The sequence below is a fragment of the Canis lupus genome, chromosome 27 (assembly GCF_048164855.1).
Source record: "Canis lupus baileyi chromosome 27, mCanLup2.hap1, whole genome shotgun sequence".
NCBI lineage: Eukaryota > Metazoa > Chordata > Mammalia > Carnivora > Canidae > Canis > Canis lupus.
The window spans coordinates 25715179-25739089 of NC_132864.1; the positions used below are offsets into that span (position 1 = coordinate 25715179).

General features: G+C 52.3%; 1 protein-coding gene and 1 long non-coding RNA gene across 11 annotated transcripts in view; one reads left to right on the forward strand and one right to left on the reverse strand.

The window, feature by feature from the left end:
* Nucleotides 1-23911, forward strand: part of KIAA1671 (KIAA1671 ortholog) — a 202133-nt gene that overhangs the window by 111050 nt on the left and 67172 nt on the right. Inside the window, exon 1 of one of the 9 annotated variants that reach the window (XM_072802998.1) lies at nucleotides 19533-21420. The exons of the other annotated variants lie outside the window; for them this stretch is intronic. Coding sequence (XP_072659099.1) covers nucleotides 21136-21420 — 285 coding nt within the window. The 5' untranslated portion in view covers nucleotides 19533-21135. Of the gene's footprint in view, nucleotides 1-19532; nucleotides 21421-23911 lie in introns of those variants that run through there. 9 annotated transcript variants of the gene reach the window in all.
* Nucleotides 17198-22282, reverse strand: LOC140619518 (uncharacterized). Of its 2 annotated transcripts, none has more exons than XR_012019396.1 (2): nucleotides 21145-22282; nucleotides 17198-18862 (listed from the first exon to the last, which is right to left on the reverse strand). It is a non-coding gene; the product is annotated as an uncharacterized lncRNA (long non-coding RNA). The 2 variants fall into 2 exon arrangements; XR_012019395.1 differs by having other exon boundaries at nucleotides 20710-22282.

Sequence of the window (23911 nt, forward strand, 5' to 3'; positions counted from 1 at the left end):
TGTGCTGAGTTCTCCCCCAACCCCGACCACATAGCCCCCTCTCCCCTGTGAGGAGGGCGCTCTGCACATTTCCCAGCTGCCTGGCTCTCTTGGACCTTTTGAGAAATGGTCAAGTGGGGCCTTGTGGGCCCCATGGAGGAACCAAGCCCTTACTCACCCCTGTGTGAGCACTGGGTTCTCTGTTTCCTCCAGGGCCAGCCTTGGGGCTCATTCATGGGCCTTCCAGGGTCTAACATCCAGTAGGTACCCGGTATTTGTTTGGTGAGCTGAACCCATCAGGGATGAAGGAGTGAAGAACAGCTGGCTGGTCGAGGGCAAAGGTTGTCTCCTACCCACATCCCCTGACACATAGCAGGCGCTCAATAAGGGCTCACTGTATTGCACAAATGAAGAAATGAATGGGTGGATGAGCCTGAGAGCAGTGACTGTGCCCCGTATTTGTGTTCTTGTCACACAATGCAGCACTTGACACCCATTCACGCTGTTGATGAATGTTCAGCAGAATGAGTGAATGAATGAAAAGCGAAACTCCCCAGTTCCTAAGCGTGTATACAGTAGGTGCTCAATAAAGGCATGGTGCACCATAGGTGCTTAATAAATGCATGTTTAACTGACTGCATGAGTGAATAAATGAAACTTTGTAGGGGAGGTAAGTTCTGTATCTTGTCCATGTCTTTATGCCGGTTTTAGTACAGGGCCAAGCATACAGCAGGTGCTTAGTAGATGCTTCATGGGCTGCCCTGACCTTTGTAGGAGTTCCTGTCCCCAAGAAGGGCTGAGAAGGGAAGGCTGGCGGAGTGGACCTCGTCCGTCTCGATTTGGCCCCTGCCCTGCCCCCCGGGCCCCACTGCAGACTTTTCCTGTTGTTCCAGTCTGTACAGGTGGACAGGAAGTCCCCGAAAGCCTGCCCGAGAGCTGCTTCCCTCTTTTCTTCATGCCGGGCTGGCCGTGAGTGGGGCCAAGGCACCCCTCTGGGCCCCGGCACCGTCTGGCCGTGGATCAGTACCTCCCTGAGGCCCCTCTTCCTGCCCGTGTTAGCAGTTTCTATTCTCGTGCTGCACCCGGCAAGGGCAGCCCAGGAGAATGTTCTACACCACAGAGCCAGCCCCTGCAGATCACCTTGTTCTGACACGGCCGGGCAAGGTAACCGCCCAATAGCATCAAGCACAGAACAGTCAAGGCTTTGGGGCTTTGGGGTCTGTGAGACCAGGGTTCAAATGTGCCTTCTTGACTTTAAGTGTGAAATAAACCTTTAAAAAATTTTAAAAATCCAGGATCCTATTCCCACTTGGCTCCATGTCTCTTGCTTTTTTAAACTCCCGTGTGCCAAGGCGGCGCACTCGCAGAGATAGGATTTCAGCAGATTCCCAGCAACTGAGTTTAGAGAACTGCCTACCCCAGTTGAGATCGGGAGGCAGTGCCTCAGGCTGGGTTCTCGACCAGCAGAGCCTGAGACAGGGATTCACACGCACAGGAGTTAGTGATGGACGGGTTGAGAGTCGGCCGGACCCCTGGAGGAGTCTGGGAGGGTGAACAGCACCTCCAGACGGGGCCCACCTTAGGGCAGCTGGGCGGCTCTTCCTCCGTTAGCCAAGGTCTGTTGTTGTGGCCGTCGGCACCCCAGAACCAGGGGGGTGGGTGTCCCTGCCAGTCCAGGGGACCTGGGTGGGTGGTACTGACAGCATCTGTGACAGCCGGCCAGGCTCGAGGGTTACTGACTCAATTCAGCGAGACCCCAGGTGTAGATTGGCTCGCATCGAGTAGTCAGTGCTTAATAAACAGTAACTTGGTAAACATGGAAATCTGTTGAGATGAGAGTGGGTAAACGAGGGTTGACAGTGTTGTTCGTTCTTCAAGCCCACGAGGTGCCAGGCTCGCAGAGGGGGCGCAGAGGCACGGCCCCCACATTCCCTGCCTCCGAGGTGTTGGGGGGGGGACACCCTCCTAAATGGCAGTCAGGCCATACCTGGAATGCCTCCACGCACCCAAGCAAGATTAGGTAGGGGGAGAAAAGTCTTAAGACAGGTGATGTCCAAACATTAAAAAAGAAGTCGTGTTTTTTTAATCGAGAAAGTGATACACACACACGCACGCACGCACGCACGCACGGTGAGCATTTCTAGCAGAGCAAAATTACATTCTAAAGGAAAATTGCTCCCTGTCACTTCCAGCCTGCTGTTGCTCCCCAAAACCTGGTGACCGTTTTCAGGACGTCTCCTTTCAGAGATGTGCTCTGCACACGGAAGACTGTACCTGCACCTGTGCACGTTTCTGTATATCCTCCCACATGTACACACACACGTCTTTAAAACAAATCAGGTCTTGCTCTGCTATGGGTAGTGTTTTATACCGTGGTATTTCCTTCTCCCGTAAACACGAGCTCTTTCTCTATGAGCACAGTAGGCCTCTCATTCTGTCTGATGGGTCTAGATTTGTCTTCTCATCGTCATTTAGCGAACCAGGTCCCCTCTGGTTGGACACGTGGGTCATTTCGAGTTTTACGCCCCGTAAGCGAGGCTGCAGTGAATGTGCTTATGTGGGCGTCTTGGTGCCCTGGGCGTGTTGTGTCTGCAGGACAAGTGCCCAGCCTTGTGCAGGACCCGCTGGGTCATCTGAAGGTTTGAATAGAGATTTTCTAAGTGGGCCAGGAGAGAGGGGGCTGGGGAGGTGTTTGCACAGAAGGAACGTGTGTGCGTGTGTGTGTGTGTGTGTGTGTGTGTGTGGACTCGGGCTGGAAGCTGAGAACAGCGTGGCCGGCCCTCAAACATGAGTGCGGTCTGAGCCCTCATGCCTGCACCCCACCTGATGCTCCAGGGTCAGATCACTGGTCAGAGTTTCTCTCCAGCTATGAGAATCCAGGGAGTGCAGGCGGCTCTTTCCGAGGGTTCTGGCCCAGTGGCCTCCTCCTGTTCTTGGTACTCAGGGAACCCTCCAGGCCTCTCGAGCTCAGGAGCCCTCAGCAACCAATGCCTTCTCAGCCGAGAGATCTCGGTGCTTCTCCTCAAGTCTTCAAGGCCCTGCGCAGCCTCACCAAGCACACGGCTAGTTTGGCAAGGAGCCCACAGTAGCAGGTTCTCTTCAAGATCCCCCCTGCTCTTGATTTTTGGCTTGTGCAGCCTGGCTCAGCACCTGGACGGTTCCCAGGCCTCTGGCCGCCCAGGTGGGCACCCAGGTAGCGGGGTGACTAAGTCAGCTGGTGGCTAACCCCTGTGTCCTCTCCCCCTACCTTCCTCTACACGTTTGCTCTAAAAGTGGAAGCTCGGATGTCTTCCAGAGTCCCTCTGTCCCCTAGAGCACGGGCATTCTGTTGGGAAAACCTCACGCCCCGAGAACCTTTCCCAAGCCCCTATGGGAGACACAGCCAGGGGCTGGCTCCTCTTCCTCTGTAAGGTAAAGGGGATTGCTAGTTACCGAGTGCTTGCTGTATACCAGACACCACGCAAGGCATTTTGTCTGTCCTCTCACTGGGCCGGTGAAGCACCCCCATCAAAGAATATTGTTCCTACCATTTTATCCCCGGCTCAGAGAGGCAAGGCAACTTGCCCAGGGTCACACAGCCAACAAATCGTAGATGTACATGATCCCACAGTTCGCTCCTTTCTCCTCTACCCTGTCACTTGCTGCCCTTCCTTGCTGGGAATGCTCTTCCACTGGATGGCTGTCCCTTTGGACCGCAGCGACCACGAGGGCAGGAAGATGTTCCTCTGTCTCATCCAGTTGCTGCATCCCCAGAGTCCAGCACCGCACCTGGCACACAGTAGGCGTTCGGTGAATATTTATTGAATGACTAAGTGAACTCCTGAAGGTTAAAGTGCCTGATTACAAACACAGCTCTTGTCTGCTTCTAGTAATCCTTATTGCTAGGATTTGGTTTCTGCGCTCAGAATTAGACTCATTTTAGAAAAATGAAAATCGTCTTTCTTTGCAAACCAGTTTATCTCGTAGGAATCCGACATTTTGCATTTTTTTTCCTCTGGGAGCCAAATGAGGATGCGTATTCTGTGGAATGTCACCAGAGAAAGGAATCTGAACATTTCCTTTAGAAATCTCTGCATAAAAAGTTAAAGCGAGAGAGAAGTGTACTTGAAGATTTCAGTTGCCATGGCTACTGGGTAATACAGTGGATTGTGTTCTTACGTGTGGTCTCCAGTAGACCTTCAACCGCTGTATCTCGGTTACAGAATTTTGGCTTTGAAGTGCATTTTGTACAGTGAGGGGTTGAGAGGTGGATCCTGCTACTGAGTGTCTGCCGGCTGACGTGCTTTAGCCCGCAAGTATTTGTCAGGCACCTCCCAGGCCCGTGTCCATCAGGCTCCATCTCCTCTGTGCTAGATACTGCTCTCGGCCCTGAGCATTACTGTGGAATAAGAAAAGCACGGTCCCTGCCCTAGCAGAGCGTGTGTTCTAGTGGGAGAGACAGTGGGTATATACGAATGGCAAATACCAATAAATGCCTGAAGACAATCACACAGAATAGTGGAACAGATACTAGAAAGGGCTCTAGGAGGGCATGGTATTTGTGCAGGGATCCCAAAGAAGGAGCCATCATGTGGGGATCTGGGGGAGGAGAGTTTCGGGCCAGGGGAGCAGCACATGCAAAGGCCCTGAGGCGGGAACTGGGCTGGAGGGGTTGAGACCAATGGTAAGGCCAATATGCTGGCCTACTAATGAGCAAGTGAGGGAAGCAGATGAGGGTCTTGAGGGCCAGGGTGGAGAATTTGGAGGTTTTTCTGATTGCCGTGGGGAGCTTGAGGGAACACTCTCAGTGGGGGCTAACATGATGACACGGAGGATTGTATAACTCATCCAGGCTGTTGTGTGTGTGGGGGTGCCCTACCTAGAAGGGCAGGAGATAGAGCGGGGAGGCCAGGGGCGACAGGGGCTTGGCTCTGGTGCTGAGGCAGGATGGAGGGGTGGGGAAGAAGTGATCTGGTTCAGGCTGTAGTTTTGAGGAGCGGGTGGTGAGGAAAGAAGAGAAACTGAGGAATGTTCCGGGCTCCTGGCCAAGACAGTGGGGTGGGTGGTGGCACTTTTTGCTGCAACAGACAAGAGGCAGGAGTGAGGAGGGAGCAGATCTGGGGCCGGGCATCAGGAGTTCTGTTCTGCTGTACATTTCAGATGTCATTAGTTTTCCAAGCAGAGAGGGGGATGGGACTGAAGAAGTTCCATCTGGCTTTTTTTTTCTTTTTAAGATTTTATTTATTTATTCATGAAAGACACAGAGAGGCAGAGACATAGGCAGAGGGAGAAGCAGGCTCCATGCAGGGAGCCTGATGTGGGACTCGATCCCAGGACCCCAGAATCAGGACCTGAGCCGAAGGCATATGCTCCACTGCTGAGCCACCCAGGCGTCCCTCCATCTGGCTTTTAAAGATGGGTGATGTTGAGGCTTTCCCAGTGGAGCTGGCCCAGCAGAGGGGGGCCCTGGGGGCCGCAGGGGGACAAGGGACAGTTGGATGCGGGGCTGATCTCCTGGAGTTGGTGAGAGGTGGTGCCTTGGTGCACAAGAGGAGGGCTGGCCTGGGCTGCATGCACCCCAGTCATTCTGGCAGTAGGAGGGGGAAGCAGGTGGGGGTCCTGGATGGGGGGGTAAGAGAGGGTGAGTTCTTTCTCCTCCGACTGCTTTGATTTCTTGCAGTGTAGTGAGAGGTGAAGTCACTGCTGAGTGCAGAGGGGCAAAGGAAGGGAGACTTGGGGGTGAAGGACGGAAAGTGAAGTGACTAAGCTTCGGAAGCAGGAAGGTGCCTGGTTCAAATCCAGCTCTTGGAAGAGTCTCTGAGCGCTTACTACGTGCTGAGCGATGCCCAGGCAGCGTCTCACTTCTTCCTCACAAAAGCCCTCTGAAGCGGTTACTACTGGGCACTTGGGTGGCTCAGTGGTTGAGCGTCTACCTTCGGCTCAGGTGGTGATTCCAGGATCCCAGGATTGAGTCCTGCATCAGGCTCCCTGCAGGGAGCCTTTTTCTCCCTCTGTCTATGTCTCTTTCTCTCTCCATATGTCTCTTGTGAATAAATAAATAAATAAATAAATAAATAAATAAATAAATAAATAAATAAAACCTTTTTTAAAAAAAATGAAGTAGTTACTATTAATCATCTCTGTGTACAGACCAGGAGATTGAGGCTCAAAGAGGTTCAACAACTTGCCCAAGGTCACACAGCTTTTTGGTAGGCAGGCCAGATTTTGTACCCAGGCACTCTGGGCTGTGCTTTCCAGGTTGGCAGTCAAATCTGAGGTCCACATTTCTTATCTTTCAAGTGGAGACGGGACCTCAGTGGGCGGATGGTGGAGGCTGTGCTCAGCCCACATGGTAGGCACGCAAGTGATGGCTCCCCCCTCCACTGACCTGTTTCTGTTCACTTGGTTTCCATTAAGTGACACTCGCTGCTGGCATCTCATTACTGCACACATTTTCAATTGCTCAGAGAGGTCCTTCCTCTAAAGGATCTCATTAAGTCCATTTGGAAATGAGAACACTTGGCAGAGGGAACGGAAGGTAGTATGGTAGTTATTATTATGTGCCGAAAATAACTTGTTTAGGTAAGAACAGGGTGGCACTGGGATCTTCCCCCACACTCTGGCCCCCGCCACCCCCACCCACCCCGCTGTCCTCGCTCAGTCCTGCTTCCAACAGAGACTTTATCAGCTCCTGCCTCGCCCTGAGTAGTTTCCATGTTGGGGCACTGTAGGACCCCACTTGGGAGGCAAGGTGGCATCTCCTTTGTTATAAGCAAATGGCCAACTCAGACCCTCTTGGGAAAGGAGTTTTGTCAGAACGAATAGGACCTTTCCTGGTGGGATGAGGGATGGAACTAGTTTAATTAATCAATTAAATCTAATAATATTTTTATTATTATTTTTTGTTTGTGTTGAGTTTTTATTTAAATTCTGGTTAGTTGGGGCATCTGGGTGGCTCAGTGGTTGAGTGATCCCGGGGTTCCAGGATTGAGCCCCACATCGGGCTCCCTGCATGGAGCCCGCTTCTCCCTCTGCCTGTGTCTTTGCCTCTCTGTGTGTCTCTCATGAATAAATAAATAAAATCTTTAAAATAAATAAATTCTGGTCAATGTACATTGCAACACTCCTTTCAGGAACAGAACCATCCTATTTAAACATGGGGGAGGCGGTTCTGCCCAGAGCTCTGAGCTTTCTAGAGGGGCCTGGTGCTGGCACATGCGGACCCTTGGTGGGGTGGTTCTGTGGAGCAGATGAGTGGGTTAGACCCGAAGGGCCCGGCCCCCTGCTAGATCCACCCATTCCTTCTGCAGCTACTTTGTGTGTGTGTGTGTGTGTGTGTGTGTGGTTGGGGGTGGGGGGTCCCAGGGGCTGGGAAGGCCGTGGAAATAAACAAGACAGCCGTGATGTGCCAGTTTTGCATGGGGATGTTCGAGATTTTGATAAAGGCTCACTCCAGAAAACATATACAAAAGGGCATCAGCCTGCAAACCGGACAGACCCAGGTTCCTTTGCCGCTTCCTGCTGAGTGACCTTGGGCATGACACTGAACGCCTCTGAGCCTCGGTTTCCTGCCTCTGCAACATGGCAGAGGTATTGCCATCTGAAAGTGTGGTTTTGGAGATTCTCTGAGAAGCCATACGTGTGGGTCTTAGAAAAGAGGGGGCTCCATGTGGTCCAGTCTCTGCCCTGAACTCACATCCCAGCATCCAGGAGCAAAACACTAAAACTAAAAAATTATACTGTGTATGTGTCTCTCTAAAAGAACATTAGGGGACCTGTAAGTAAAGTCAATGACGTGTGAATCTGCCCCTAACCTGTCCCTCCACATCCAGTTGATACAACCATGTTTCCTCTCCTTTTCCGGGTCCGTCCCTTCCCCGGTCCGTTATCATTTCGCTGGACCTACACTCTGGTGAGCCTGAGCCTCCTCCCCCTTGTCTGCAGGCGTGCCTTCTCTGGCCAGGACAGAAAGTTCCCTTGAAAGCACCACTCCTGAGGGAGGAAGGCCAAGGTTACTGCCTCACCTGCTGTGGATCAGACCGCCCCTGGGATCAGAAGGAGGGCTGAGAGCCACAGACCAGACTTGTCCCCTGCTTGGTGCAGGTGGCAGTTAGAGAACTAAACCTGGCTTTCCTGTTCTCTCTGGAATGAGTGCAGGGTCTAGAGCTCCCAAGGAGTGACGGTGAGTGGCCACGGTCTAATCAGACCAGAAGAACCGTGGTGAGCCTAATCCCATATACCAGCACCCATGCCTAGGAATCCCAAGAACTCATGGGTGCTTGGCACGGCCCCCATTGGGTCCTCGAATCTGGGCAGCGGTTAAGGCCACCTGTCCACAGTCTATCTCCAAGAGCTGTATCTGGGGACCCTGGGGACCAAATTCACAACATGCTGGGGCCATGTCTCACCTGTCCTCACCTACTCTATGGAGCTAAAAGAACTGTTCTCATCCTTCACGCAAGACACACAAGGTCTGCTGGGGCCTCTGGTTTCCCAGGCTTTCCCTCCCCACCTGGTTTTCTGCTGGCCCCACTTGGCCAACGCTGACCCACCCCATGTCCCTGACCCTCAGAGTTCTGCTTGTTCTAAGAGCCACCATGGACAGTTGCTTTGGATAGCTTTATTGAGCTATAATTGCTGTAATGACTTACACATATTTAAAGTGTACAATTCAAGGAGTTTTGACATGTATATTCCCAAGGAACCACCACCCCAAGTAAAATCACAAACACATCCATCACCCCCGAGAGCTCCCTCCTGTCCTCTCCTGTCCCTCCCTCCCTCCCTGCCCTGAAGCAACTACTCTTCTGATCTTGGTCACTATCAATTAGTTTGCATTTTCTAGGATTTTATTTTATTTTAATTAATTAAAAATATTTATTTATTTGAGAGAGAGTGCAAGCATGAGTTGGTGAGAGGAGCAGAGGGAGAAGGAGAAGCAGACCCTCTGCTGAGCAGGGAGCCTGATTCAGGGCTTCATCCTAGGACTCCAGATCATGAGCTGGGCCAAAGGCAGTTGCTTAATCGACTGAGCCACCCAGGAGCCCCTAGGATTTTATATAAAAGGAATCACATACTGGGAGCACCCTCCTCCTCATCTGAGTCTCTCGCGTTTTGCATTAATTATTTTGAGATTCATCCATGCTGTAGCGGATGTGGATAGCTCATCCCTTCTTATTGCTGATGTGCCCATTTGTGTATCTGTTCACCTGTTAGTAGACATTTGGGCTGATTCTAGTTTGAGGCTCTAATGCACAAAGCTGCTGTGAACATTCGTGCACAAGTCTCTGTATGGACGCGTGCCTTCATTTCTCTTGGGTAAGTACCTAGAGGTGGAATGGCTGGATCCCATGCCATGTGTCTGTTACACTTTTTAAGAAACTGTTTAAGAAACAGTTTTCCGAAGTAGTCATGCCATTTTGCTTCAAACTCCCTGAGAATTTTGGATGCCCCCCACTCTCACCAATGTTTGGTGCACCACCGTCACTGGATCAGTGAGGATGCTTTTGAGGATGCCGAAAGTAACAAGAGACCTCACAAAGATGGGCCAAACAATAAGGACACATGTCTCTTCACATAGTTTACATTATGGTCAAGGAGGATGTAGTGCAAGGTGCGGCAAATGTAGAGCTAAGAATGAGTTTAAAATTTTTTTAAAAGATTTTATTTATTTATTCATAAGAGACGCAGAGAGAGAGGCAGAGACACAGGCAGAGGGAGAGGCAGGCTCCCTGCAAGGAGCCCAATGGGGGACCCGATCCCAGGACCCCGGGAACATACCCTGGGCCAAAGGCAGATGCTTAACTGCTGAGCCACCCAGGAGTCCCAAGTTTTAAATTTTTAATTTTACAATTTCAAGTTTATAATCTTAAATTTTTAAAAGATTGGGAAAAAAAAGTTGCAAAAAATTCTCCTCTGTCCCCGCGCCCCCTGCCAAAATGTAACAGAGACCACGTGTGGCCTCCAAAATCTAGAATATTTGCTATGTGGCCCTTTCCCACATTCTAGATTAGTGGATCAAACAGGTTCTTTCTACCTTCCTACTCTCTCCTCAGCATCTCATCCCCTCATGGACCCAGCCGGGCTGCCATGGCTCCAGCCATCCAAAGGAGAGGTGACAATATCCAGCCAACAAAGAGGGGGTGCATTGGGAAAAAGACTGCTCCCTGTGATCCAGCCAGCCAGCTTCCCCCTACGTCCCGTTGGCTAGGGTTTGGGAAATGAGCAGCCATTCATTCAATGAGCAAGCCTTCAGGGCTTGGCCAGGAAGGAAGAATGCTGTTCACGGCTATATTTTTCTGGCTCCATTCTTTGATTAGCTTTCTGGTGCCCAGTTGTCTTGAGTGAGTTGAGCTGGGTACACACTGTGTGCCCTTGGCCTCAGTTTCTTCCTCTGAGATTTGGGGAGAGTGGTGCCTCCTTTGAGGGACGGCGAGGGCTGAATGAGGGTGTGTGTAAAGCATCTCATGAGTGGTAGGTACTCAGTAAGTGTCTTCCTGCCGTGGAGCTGACTCCATCTCCTCCCCTCACCTCCCTGTCCCCCTGCTTCGTGGGAGGCCCAGGCTGGGGGACAGTGTGGCATAGTGGCCACACAGTGCCCTTGCTGTGTGAGCCTGGCCAAAGACCTTGCCTTCTCTGAGCCTTACTGCCCTTGTCTGTAAAATGGGAACAAGATGGTCCCGCCTCCTTACAAGGTGATGCTGAGGAGTCCATGAACTATCTGATTCAAAGCGCTCAGCTTGTGCTTGCAGTGTGGTTGGGGCGCGATAAGCTGAGGCTGCAATGCTGAGCTCCTTACTCTGTGCCTGGCCTCAGGATGGGCCCTGGAGATTCAGGATGGAATAGACACAGCCCTGACCTTCACAGTGTCTGCAGCCGGTGGGCAGAGGATGTGGAAATTGGCCCTTCTAGTATGGCACCTAAGAGAATGCAGTGATGGGGGTAGCCCAGGGGTTGGGGAGCCCAGAGGAGGTGCTGAACTGAGTGCAGAGGATGGCAGGAGAGGCTTCCTGGAGGTGGGGACATCATTGCGATGTCTTTAAAGATGGGTAGGAATTGGCCAGAAAGGAGGAGAGGAAGGGATGAGATTACAGTAGAAATACAGTAGAAATTCTTCCTTCCTCTCCCTGCTTCACTTCATCCATCCATCCATCCATCCATCCATCCATCCATCCATCCATCTATCCATCCATCCAACACTGGGCACCTCCAGGGTGCTAGCTGTAGGGGCAATAGCAGAGAGAATAAGATAAGACATCCAGGGTTTCTGTTCTCAAGAGCCTTCCTTAGAGAGATAGTAAGAAATGATCAGGAGAATGCCAGGGGATGGTAGGTGTTAACACAGAAGAGAAAGGACAGTGATAGAGAGGGTCGGCTGTGGGCAGCCCCTTTGTGTTGGGAGGTCAGGGGCATAGTCTCTGAGGAGCTAAGACTCAGGAACTAGAAGCATCCTGGTAAGAGGAGTGGCCAGGACGTAACCAGGAGCTGGGGGTCTCCCCTTGATTGCCCTAGTGAGACGGGGCTCTGGAAGCCTTTGAGTCAGGGCTAGCCCGAGGTCCAGGACTCAGAGGCTGCTAGGACGTGCCTTGTGCCCACTCCTATGGGGTGACGTACCTCTATCAGGCTGCCCAGGCAACCCGGCTGCCCCTCCGCCCGGCCTCCTTGCCTGGCACAGTGTTGCTCCTGGAACAGCGTGGGTGGCACAGCGTGCGTGCGGAGACGCAGGGCACTGGAGAATGGACCTCCAGCGGGGTTGGGAGGAAGCCGCTCCCGTGTGGAGGCAAGCAGGGATGCTACTCACAGCACCTCTACGATGGGAGGAGGGCTGATGAGGGCCAGGGGGCTGGCAAACTGAGGGGTGGCAGTGATGGGGGCTGGCATGGGAGGACAGCGGCACAGGCCCCCGAGCGCCCACTGAGCCACAGCTTCGGAGAGGGCAGCTTGGAGCACAGGCTTCCAAGCCAGACTTTGGCACTGAATTGCTGTGCAGCCTTCGGCCTCTGTTCACTCTGTCTTGGGGTCCTCTCTAAGATGGGAGCGGTGGTTGTACTCCCAAGAGGTGGGAAGAACACACATTGTGTACCTTCAGCATCCCCGGGGAAACAGGGGGCTGTTGTATCCCATTTTAAAGACAAAGAAGGATGCGCTCAGAGAAGGCAAGCCACTTGCCCAGTGTCACTCAGTGAGGAGTCCGTCTTGGGAGCCCCGCCCTCCACTGTGTCTGTGGGGATGACATAGATGCGTAGGGCCTGGCACACCATCCGTGCTTAGGGAGTACCAGCCACGTCCGCGCAGTGTGTGAGCAGATGTTGATTTGGCCTCTGGGAGGCCATTCTTCTTCATAAGTTTGTTTTCAAAACGTGAGCTCCCCAGCCACGGGCATCCCCTGTGGGACCCTGACGCCTTCCCGCCTACCTTGGCTGGGGGCCTACTTGGTGTGCACCACTTGCACTTTACAGGGAGGCAGGTGTCATGATTCTGTTTGTGAGATGTGGCCGCTCAGGCAAGAGATGGCCACATGATATTTGAACCCAGATCTGCTGGTTTCTCAAGGCCAGGTCAGGTTGCCTTTGAGAGGGGGTGGCCCGGAGTTTTGAGCTGGACTAACCCATGATCTTCTAGTATAGTCTTCTTGGGGAATCAAGACCCAGAGAGGAGGGGATCCCTGCCTGAAGACTCGCAGCAACTGAGGGCAGACCTGGTGGGCCTCAAGCCTGGGTCTGCTGGCCCAGGGCATGCTCCGAGCAGGTGGGATGCAAGAAGCCCTTGGAGGCCACCGGGTGTTGCTGGTCCCTGGAGCTGAGGATGCAGCTGGGCTTTTGTTGGAGCTGAGGGCAGGACGGGGTCCCTGAGGCCATCTTGGGGAACCTTGTGCTCATCACCATCAGGCTTTCCTTGGAGTTCGTGGCTGACCCAGGCCTGAGGAAGTGCAGCAGAGAGCAAGGAGGAAGAACACAGGGTAGGGCCTTTCCTCCCCTGACCATGTTTCATGCACCCAACAAGCCTGCCTCAATCTGACACACACAGGGGTGCTCCCCAGGGTGGGGCTGCCGGGTGGAGAAGAGCCCAGGCTGTGGGCTTAGCCAGACCCAGGTCTGAGTCACGGCTCTCCACGCACCAGCCGTGTGACATGGGCTAGTGACTTTGTCTTTTGGAGTCTGTGTCCCCTGGTCCATACGGTGATCTTTACAGCCCTCCTGATATCGGCCAAGGCAGTGACAGGGTGCACAGTAGGCCCCTGGCTAATGAGAACTACTGTGATTTGTTATTATACTTGCTGCAGACTCCAAATAAAAGCTCACAGTTTGGAGATACATTTCTTAGGGGACAGGCCTCATGTATCCCCCTTCCCAGCTCTAATTTGTTATCCCCCAAGAACATCTTGGCTCTCTTTTGCTAACAGATCCCAAAATGTGGAAATTCAGCTGCTATGGTGGAAAGAAATGTATCGTCCAACCCCAGGCGAGGCAACCAGACAAAGACCAGAGCCAGGCACTCCCTTCTTTGCTGGATGCCCGAGGAGAGGGTGGCTGCAGGTCAGGGGCCCCATGGGCAGCCCGGCCCGGTGAATTAGGCCCTGGTTTACATTTTAGAGGAGGCCAGGGCATGCAGCTTTATTAGATGCCCGCTCTTGGCAGAGGGGCTGTAATTACAGACTGGCCTTGCTGCGCCAGGCAGAGCTGCACAGTGCACCCTCTGGCGTGGAGAGCGCTACTTTCCACTTGAGCTCAGAGTGGGGCCTGATGAGGAAAGGTGATGAGACCCTGGCTGTTTCTAGAAAGATCTCCTTTCCAGGTGATTTTTTTTTCCTCCCCTTCCAAGTTTAATTAAGGGCATCTTAGGTGATTAAAATGGCTATTTGACTAAGAATGTGGTGAATGAACACAGGAAATAGTCTCGGGCCTGGTTTATAAATAATCTGGGGTTGACTTGGAAGATCAAGCCATTTCTGGGTTTGTTGTTTTTTGTGTTTTTTTTTTTTCATATCAGAATTCTTTTCCCTGTTGCCTTGGAAACAAGCCTAGTGAGGGGGTTGCTAGGAGTTGTATGACTTGGGTTCAAACCTCAGTGGTTCCTTCATTTCACACGGTAGACCTGTCTCATACCTGCTGAGCAATGCATGCTACGAATCAAGGGTGCATGTGTCATGTTCCTGCTGCCCATGGGCTCAGAGGGGAAACTGATGGGTAAATCGGGTTCCAGTGCAGCATGTTAATGATGTGGGCTGGGGGTGGGGGGTAAGATGGCCAGGTGGGACCCCAAAGGTGGCTTCCATGAACATGACAAAATCAAGGAAGGCTTCTTGGAGGAGGGTGTACCTAAGCTGAGCAGGTGAGGAATGGATAGAATGGTGTCCTAGACAGTGGGAACAGCATCTGCAAAGAGCTGAATGAGGGATGACATGGTGTAGCCCAGGACAGCAGTTTGTCCAATATGGCTGGGATAGAGAGAAGGCTGGGTCCTGCCGAAATCCAAGACTCTGGGTCTCCTCTGGGAAATCAGAGGGTACCTGCCACAGATTTACTGTGGGGTCTGAGACACAGCCCTCCACCTCGGCCTGTTTCTGGGGTGAGATGAAAAGGTTGGCCTGCATCTGTCTCTGCTGGCTATTCCAGTTCCAACCCTCTATGAGCCCCTGCTTCACCTGGATGATGGGATGATGTCAACTCTAATAGAATAAATACCCCCCCTTGTGGCTGCCATTGTCTTCTCTGCTCTGGGCAAGGACGATCTCAGTTTGTTGCCACAGCCTTTGGAATGGGCAGGCTTTATGACCTTCTCTTTGCCATAAGGAAGCCATGACTCTGAGCTGAAGGAGCTCAGCCTTGGAGGGAGACCCCGAGCCATCGGCTGCCTCTCTGACAGCGTTGCTTCATCTGAAGGTGAGACAGAACAGATTTTAAACTGGGTCCTCGGGTCACCCCTTCCCACACGTGGTCCCGGGAATTATTCTGCAAACCGGTTGGTGAGAAAGGAAACTGGTTGATGTACAAGCAGACCAGTCCTTCTGCACATGTTTCTTGACCCCAGGAGGTGAGGCGACACCCCAGAGAAGCATGTGGCATAGTCACCACCCTCATGCCACGGGGCTGGGGGAAGAATTGGACATTTTAAGGGGTCCTAGAGGTATGGGTAGAGACTATCTTCCATGCTAGGGAGGGCTTTAGAATCAGACATGCCTGGGTTCAGGTTCCAGAGCCCCACTTGCCAGTTCAGTGATCTTGAGCAAGTCCCTTCAGCTCTTTAAATCTCACTGTCCTTCTTTGCAAAATGGGAACAATTAATATCACTACACACCCTATAAGGTAGTTGTGGGAGTTACATGAGATGTGTGGGTAACTCGTTCCCGGCACATAGCAAATCCTCAACTAATGGTTGCTGCAATTTCTGCTGCATCACTGCCCACAGCAGTGTGACGTTAGCGTACTCCTAGGCCAGGTATGTGCCGTGTTTGGGGAAGCAGGCTGTGAAGAGGGCCATGTAAGCAAGACTTCCTAGGGCTGCTATGGAAAAGGCAGAAGTTGCTGAAGCTGGTCTGGAGGTGGGTGGAGATCGAAGGATAGAGAAGACAGCTTTAGGCAGGGCTACAGCAAGTGCAAGAGCAAGACTGAATATGGTCACACTCCCTGGCCTTTGCATATGTGGGTCTGCATTTCGCCCTTCTAGGTAGACTCCTATTCATCCTTCAGAACCCCACGTAGATACCCCTCTTCCAATTGTAGATCCTTGTATATGATCATTTTCTCTTTGCTCTTGTTTTCTCAACACTCCACTTTCTGGGTTTGGTCTGGGAGCCCTCTAATAGTCCCACAGCATGTTACTCACTTGGCCATCACAGCGCTTGGTACTTGTGTTGCAATTGTTCATTTCTTTTCTGGCCTTTTCTTCTACCTGAGAAATTCTCCAGAGTGTGCATGTTTGTATCAGATTCTTGGGAGAAAATGGAGCTTTAACTCTGAGGAGGTCCATTGGAATACCCTCCCACTCCCTTAATGACTGAGAAGAGGAAGCTACCCTGAGCTCCCCAGGGACTATCAGTCCTCGTCTGGGCCCCCACAGAGCTCACACACAATGTCACAATGTCACAGGGAGTGTTTGTTGAATGAATGAGTGACTGACATTCTCATTCTGGGATCTGCACGTGCTTGTCTGGAACTGGTGATCTCTGGGTCCCACCTCACACTGTGAATCAAATTCCCATTCATTTTCTGGATCTTAGCAGCATCTGCAGCATTTTGGGGATTACTTATGTAAGGAGATGGCTTTCTTTCCTTTTTGATGCCCAGCAACGTCCCAGGAGTTTCCTGGAGAGAATAGAAGAGTTTGCAGAAAGAGCCCTCTGGGGGGAAAGTGCTTGTGCTGTCCTAGTTTTCAGGGAGCGACGCTTTTTATAGTCACACTTTCAGACCACACTGTACCTAAAGGGAGTGAAGAGGGAGCAGGCAGGCAATCTGGCTGTTCAGCTCACTTCCTTACCACCCTTCCCTTCTGGAAGGAGGTAGAACTGTGGAGTCCTGCCTGCTACTTGCTTTCCTCTGTTTGTCTGGATGCCTATCCTTCATCCAGACTGATTGGACATCCTCTACTTAGTCAAAGGTGTGAGGCTGGGGGTAGCAAAGTCCACCACTTAATAGCCGTGTGCCCTTGGGCTGGTCACTGAACTTCCTGTGCTTCAGTTTTTCCATCTATACAATGGTGGTAACAGTCATGGTACAAACTATATCATTGCTGGGGGGAGCAGATGATGTAATGCAATGAGGTAACACAATGCCCAGCACACAGGAAGTGGTACCAGCGGGGTCAACAGCAGTGATGAGTTTCATGACTTCATCTCTGAAAATCAGAGAGGTTAAGTAACTTACTCAGCGTCACACAGCTGATAAGAGCTAGAGGCAGGTCCCCAGTTCACTGTGATACTGTATTGTTTTAGCAAATCCAGGGCTGGGACCTGTAGTGTAAAATTTATGCCTATAGTGCAAAATTTAAAGAGGCACCCCAAAAAAATCAGTAATCAAGGTAAATAATGTTTTAATATGGGGTTTTTAAAAAGATTTTTTATTTATTTTTTTGAGAGAGAGAGAGAGAGAGAAAGCAGGGAAAGAGCAGAGGGAGAGAGAGAAGCAGACTTCACACAGAGTGCAGAGCGCAGCTCAGGGCTTGATCCCACTACCCCAAGATCATGACCTAAGCCAAAATCAAGAGTTGTATGTGTAACCGACTGAACCATCCGAGCACCTCCTGCTGTGTGAAAAATTTTATTTATTCATGAGAGACATAGAGAGGCAGAGACATAGGCAGAGGAAGAAGCAGGCTCCCTATGGGGAGCCTGATGCGGAACTTGATCTCAGGACCCCAGGATCACGCCCTGAGCCAAAGGCAGATGCTCAACCACTGAGCCACCCAGGAGCCCCATGTGGTATTTTTAAAAAGTAAAAATTAACGTAAAAATCCATGATGAGCAAACCATTAACGTTACAAATAAAGACAGGATCAGTATTACTGAATTTTTTCCTTTCTTGCCCTCACATCAGTGTGGCTCAGCATAGCACTGAACAAAGTCCCTTTTTGGGCTCCTACTTAGACTCCTACTAATTTTTCACAAATATAAGCCTCAAATATGACTGATAAAAATCCTTGTAGCACAATGTTCTTATAGATCCTTCTCGTTCCCAAAGACAGGTTTCTGGGCATAGAATTGGATCGTGAACTACAGGGTCAGAAGGCAGGCACATCCTCCTACCCGAATCTTTTTATCATAATTTTCAAACATTCAGAAAAATTTTACAAGGGATTCGCACATAATCACCAGCTACATTCTATAATTGCTGACATTTTGCTAAATTTACTTTATAAAAATCTATCCATCCATCCATTCCTTAGTACATCTTTGTTTTTTATTTTTTGCTCCATATCAAAGTAAGTTATAGACATCAGCATGTTTCTGCATGTAGGTCACTACCTGGCAGGTCATTGTTTTTAAGACTTTGATCTTGGGCATTAAGTTCCCTTCAGAATTATATACCAATTTCCATTTCCGTCCACTGTGGGTAAAAGTGTCCCGTTCATCACAACCTCGGCAGCACTGGGTATTCTCATTTTTAGGTGATTTGTGTACTGCTTTGATTTAGCATTATTGCCTCCTGAAGTTTCCCAGATCCCCCACCTCTGTGTCCAGATGGTCTGTTAAAAAGCTGTGTCCCTTCCCAACTCTTTATGTATTTCTGGTGTGGCTTTCCTGGAGTGAGGTGGGGAGGGCTCAACTGTTTCTCATGTCTGCCCCCACCCTTGGAGTTCTTCATCTGCTGGGTGAGGGAGCAGAGCCATGAAGTGGCCTGCCTGCTGCAGGAGGCTGGCCATGGTCAATCCACGTGAGGAAATGGATGAACTTTGGGGACCAGAAGTCTTGGGACCCTGGAGAGTCCAGTGGGTGGTGGGCGGGGCCACAGACACGCATGGAGGTAGAATCTGGTGCCCAATGCATGTTTCCTCGTCTCCATGATGGGATAATGCTTCCTAATGTATAGGACCTGCAGGCTGCTGCAAAAACCCCTCATCAGCCTCTCCTTTCCCCTCTCATTCTGCACCAAACCTTGGTTTCCTGATGAGCCAGACACTGCCCTGCCTCTGGGCATTTGTATCTACTGTGATTTCTGTGAGACAGGAATTTGGGAGCAGTGGAGTGGGGTGGCTCCGGCTCAGGGACCTTCACTAAAGCGTAGTCAAAGGCTGCAGCCCTCTGACGGTTTACAGGGAATGTGGAATCTACTTCCAAAGTGGTTTGCTCGCATTGCTGGCAAGTTGGTGCGGGCTGTAGGTGGGGGTTTTGCATCCCCTCCACGTGGTTCTCTCCATATGACTGCTTGTGCATCCTCACAACACGGTGGCTGGCTGCCGCTGGCACCTTCTAAGAAAGCAAAGTGGAAACGGTGATACTTTTTATGACCTAGCTTTGAAAATCACACCATGTCATACCTGCCTTATTTTCTTGGACCCTGAGACCCAACTCTGAGGGGACCAGACCACGGTGCGAATAGCAGGGACAAGGAGGATTGGGGCCATCTTGGTGCTCCTACCACACTGAATGACCTTGGCAGGTGATTTTACCTTTCTGAGCCTCAGCTTCCTCCTCCGTCAGATGGGTTTACACGAATATTCATGAGTTGACTCCCATGAACACTTATAATGGCGTTGGGGACTCAGCTTTGCTCTCAGTGAATATTAGCCACCGTCATAGCTGCCTGCCGGACTGTGAGCCCTCAGTGGCAGGGCCCCATTCTTAGTCTCTGTACCCAAAGCCTGGCCCATAGTAGGCACTCTCTGAATGTTGAAGTGAATGAGTGAATGAGTGAACGAATGAATGAACAGCCACAAGGACTGGAAATCTATAGTAGAAAGAGATCTGGGTCAGCCGCATTGTCAGAAATGCCTTCCTGGAAAACCTTCTCAAGCAAGGCCTTTTGATCAGCAACTAGGGAGCAAATATTTGTTCAAAACTGAGGTAACGTGGGTGAGGGAAGGCATTTGGGATGCAGTCAGGCCTATCACGGTTTCAGTCTTGGACTCAGCCTTTGAACAATAAATATTTACTGAACTCCAGCTCTGGGCCAGGTGCCCTGTCAGACCCAGAAAACGGCCTCCATCCATGCCCGGGTGGTATCTTTGCTGTGTGACCCGAGGCAAGTGAATCTAGATCTCTGAACCTGCATTTCCTCAGCGGTAGAACAGGGGCGTGGATCCCTGCTGGGGGGAGAAGGCCCCTTCAACAAGTGTGCCTCCCCTCTGCTGCCCAGCTGCTGCTGACCCTGCCCGACAAGTACCCCATCCTGTCTCAGAGGCTGCTGTCTCGCCTGTCCCCCCAACCCCCGCCCTGTGCCGAATAGTCTAGCTCCACAAGGGTTAAAACCCAGGAGCTCATGTGACCCAGCATAAACCATGAATCATTCCCATTGCTCCCTGTGCCCAGCCCCCCGCCCAGGATGGGGCAGATGCTGTGCCCCGGGGTTGCCATGGCAACCCCGCCCGCACTCAAGTACGGCCCAGCCCGTTCCTTCCTTGGGGGACCTCGGGGCTGTTCACCTGGCTGGGTGTTGATTTCCAGGGAGGGAGGGAGAGAGAGAGAGAAAGAGACAGACAGACAAGCTGAGAGACAAACAAGTGGTAATTGAGACATGGGGAGGGAACCGAAAACCTGATGGAGAAACAGGCCACCAGAGGGAGACAGACTGACAGCCGAGATGCCGAGGAGGTCCCGAGATGCTGCTTGTCACCCTAGAGGCAGTTTCCCAACTGTCCCAACCTTCCCAGGGCTCCCAGATCCCCGACGGGTGCGCACGCACGTGCAGCCCGCGGTGAGGGCACCGGGCGGGTAGGCTGTTGGCACGTGAAGTCGCTGTCAGCCCCGAGGGACCGGTGAGCGAGTTGGGACTTGGGGGAGAAAAAAATGGGGGCGGACGTCAGCTCCCTGGGCGGCCGCCTCTCCGAGGCCCCTCCTGCATTCCTGGGCAGCAAAGCCCCTCGCTAAGACGGGGACTGATGTCATCCTGGGCTGCCGAGCCAGGGGACCCGGGGGCCCTGGTGGCTGCCTCCGGAAGTGAGCTAGCTGCCTGCCGGCCGACAGGTTTAGAATCTCTGTCCCCAGGAGGGAAACCCTGCATGGCATGGGTCAGGTGAGCCGGGTCCGGCTGGGGGCAGCGGCAGGTAGCAGCCTGCCCTCCGGGTCCTTCCCGTGTGCGCCCGGGCGGGGCCGCCTACCTGAGGGACGGTGAGCACCGCACCGGGGTGCCCAGGGCCACCGCCTCTTCCTCCCCCACCTCGCTGGAACTGTCACACCCTGGAGTGAGTGCTGCTAGATTTCCCCAAGCTCCCGGTCACAGCCGATGCAGCCTGCGAGCGCCGCCAGGGCTGGAGCTGGGACCGCCCAGCGTGTTGACTTTACAACTCGGGTGGGTGGACTTCCAGCCCGACCCTGACCTGCCTCCGGATCCTCAGCGAGACCCGCAGGTGCGGCCGGCCGCCAGCTCCGCGATGGTTCTTTACTCCTGCTTTGGCTGAAGAGGGCTGCTTTCTCTCCAAGCAAGCCCAGAACTTGCAGAAGCAGAAAGTAGAAAGAGGGAGAAGACCCTGGCGCTGCAATTGCTTTGTCCCTCGCTCACGTCCTTCCTCCCCTCCTCCGGCCCCATGGATTACCTGGGAGACAAACTCACAGTGGCCCAAACCCACATGACCCAGTGGATGGGCACTGTGAGGAGATCCTTCCAGGAGGCCCTCAACTTAGTGACCACCACAGTGGGCCACGAGCGGACAAGTGGGGAGCCCGCCAGCCGGACCCCCTTCAAGCGCACCTCCTCCTTCCGACACCTCGCCTCCCGGAGTCGGGAATCTTTCCGCCGCTTCTCTGCCCGCAGCCAACAGAGATTTTCTTCCCTAAGGAAAAGGCAGACGGACTCGGAGCCACCAGACCTTGTAAGCTTATTGCGTTTTTTTTTTTAATATTAAAAGCAACAGTAAAAACTCCTCCCCTTTAATGCTGCCCCGTAGCGGGGGCGGGGGGGGGGGCTCCCCCATAGATCCAACCAGGGAAGTTGCCTCTTCCAGAATCATTGTCAATCAAGCTGGCCGTTTCCTGATCCCTGTGCCTGGGAAAGAGGCATCGGTGGTGGTGATTCCCCTGATGGTGGAGTTACTGTATCTCCCGAAGCGGTCAGGAAGTATATTCCACGTCTGTGAGGATGGGGCCGGCACGTAAGCCCGGCTTGCCAGGCCAGTTGATTTATCTGGAAATGCCGACACTCTGGCCCCAGACACAAATGCTTGTGCTCCCCTATTTTTAGAGAGGATTAGTTGGCACCTGCTTCATCTCCTAGGACCCTCCCAGGATGGCCAAGTGTCCATGTCATCTGCACGTTGAGTTGTGGCTTTTGTTATCTTGTCAGTCAAGTGAAATTGCAAAGTTGTCTCTGGTTATCCAAGGAGACCCGAGGTGGTGGGTGAGTTCGCCTGCTGGCCTGTGAACCTGGAGCTTGGTGTGGGTCCTGGGGCTCTGTTGTCTCTCACTTGGGCAAGCTCGATGAGATTTAGGAGACCGGGGTGGAATTAATATTTAGTCTAATAATTAAAAATTCAGCTTGCATCCTGCTAGGGGATGGTATTGAATCCATCTCAAGGAACTCACTGATGATTTAGAGAGGTGGGACTGGGCCCAGAGAGGGAAAGACACCTTCCTGGGGAAGCACAGTGAGTGAATGGCAAAACCAGGGCCAGGATCCCAGGCTTTGAGCCACCCCTTCCTCCAGGCTCTTTCCAGCTAAGCTCCTCCTTTTTTGTCTCCAGGCCTCCCCGATAACTTCAGGGAAGCCCACCTCATTGACCAGGATTGAACTCAAAGAGAGGGCTTGGTGCTTTCACATAGGAGCCTCCCCCCACTGACAGTGTCAGGCCAGCTCCTTCTCTGGGTCCAGGATGGTGATACGCACTGATAGTCATTGTGGGACGCAGCATTGAGGGACAGAGCCATGGGGTACACCAGGCTCGAGCCGGCCCTCTGCATTCTTGCAGTCACTGGAAGCTCACAGCTGCCCTGACAGGTGCAGGGCCTCAGCATCCCCGGAGTGGTGTGTGACTCTCCCAGGGTCACACAGCAAGCAGACCAGTCAGATGCAAACACACAGGGTCTCAGTAATGTGACATGTTCTCTGGAGGGTCTGTGCTGCTTTATAGCCTGGAAAAATCAGTGGGGCCTGAATTTATAAGACAGTTCCTCCAACCCAACCTCCGGAAGGGGTTTCTTGGGCCAGGGAGAGAAAGCTTCTGATTCATTCTTTCTGTCTCTGTCTCTATATCTGTCTCTGTCTCTGTGCATGTCTCTCGCCTCTTTATCTCTGTCTCTATGAGCATCTCTCTCTCGTCCCCTCTGTCAGTGCAGTTAAGGGCATGGGGTTTGGTAACGTTCAGCTCTCTGGCCCTCAGCTGGCCCTGGGCACTGGCTCCCATCCGCCAAGCCTTGTCGCCCTGTGTAATGTGTCAGCCGCCGTGTGGCCTGCCTCCCCAGCGTGGTGAAGGAATGAATGACGTTAGACTGTGCAGGGGCCTTGCCTCCTCTGCTCACTATCGCGTCACAGCGCCTGTAGCAGCATAAGTGTGCGCTGAATAAGTCTGGGCTTCAGGTTCCTGCCCACTTAGCATTTGGCATCTACTGAGCAGTGAGCACCAGCTGGCATCAATCAGGGTTGAGGGCTTGAATCAGACTCTGCTATGTCCTGGTTGAGGGATTTTTGACCCGTGATGAGGCCTCAGTTGCCTCTTCTGTGAAATGGGGTGAGCCAAGGCATCGTGTGGAGGTTGAAACAGGCGCCGGGAGCAGTGCTGGCTACAGAGTATGCGTGCACTTGTACAAATGCCTTCTCCCTGGGACTCCTGGGTGGCTCAGTGGTTGAGCATCTGCCTTTGGCTCGGGTTGTGATCCCGGGTCCTGGGATCGAGTCCCGCATCAGGCTCGATCAGAGCTTCTCCCTCTGCCTGTGTCTCTGCCTCTCTGTGTGTCTCTCATGAATAAATAAATAAAATCTTTAAAAAAATGCCTTCTCCCTGTTGGATATCATGGTGTTCTGACTCGGCGGGATAAAGGAAGTCTCAGCTTCCTCATCTGCAGAATGGGGATTATGGTCACTGCACGTTTCCATTCCCCATTATTCTTTGTATACGGGCACAGACATGCCTGGAAATGTGGGACACGTGCAGCCGTGCCTAGCGTGTGGTACGTGTGCCTTCAAAGTCTGCCGTTGCAACAACCAGACCTTTTCTCTCCGGCCGTTTCTTCAGAGATCCCCAGTGAACTGGAAAATCTGCACACGCCCTTTTTACTTGGGGGCCTCACTTAAATATTTGTTTTATAGGAGGAAACTGTGTAAAGCCACAGTTACTTAAGAGTTTGGGGACCAGGGGCGCATCCGTTACG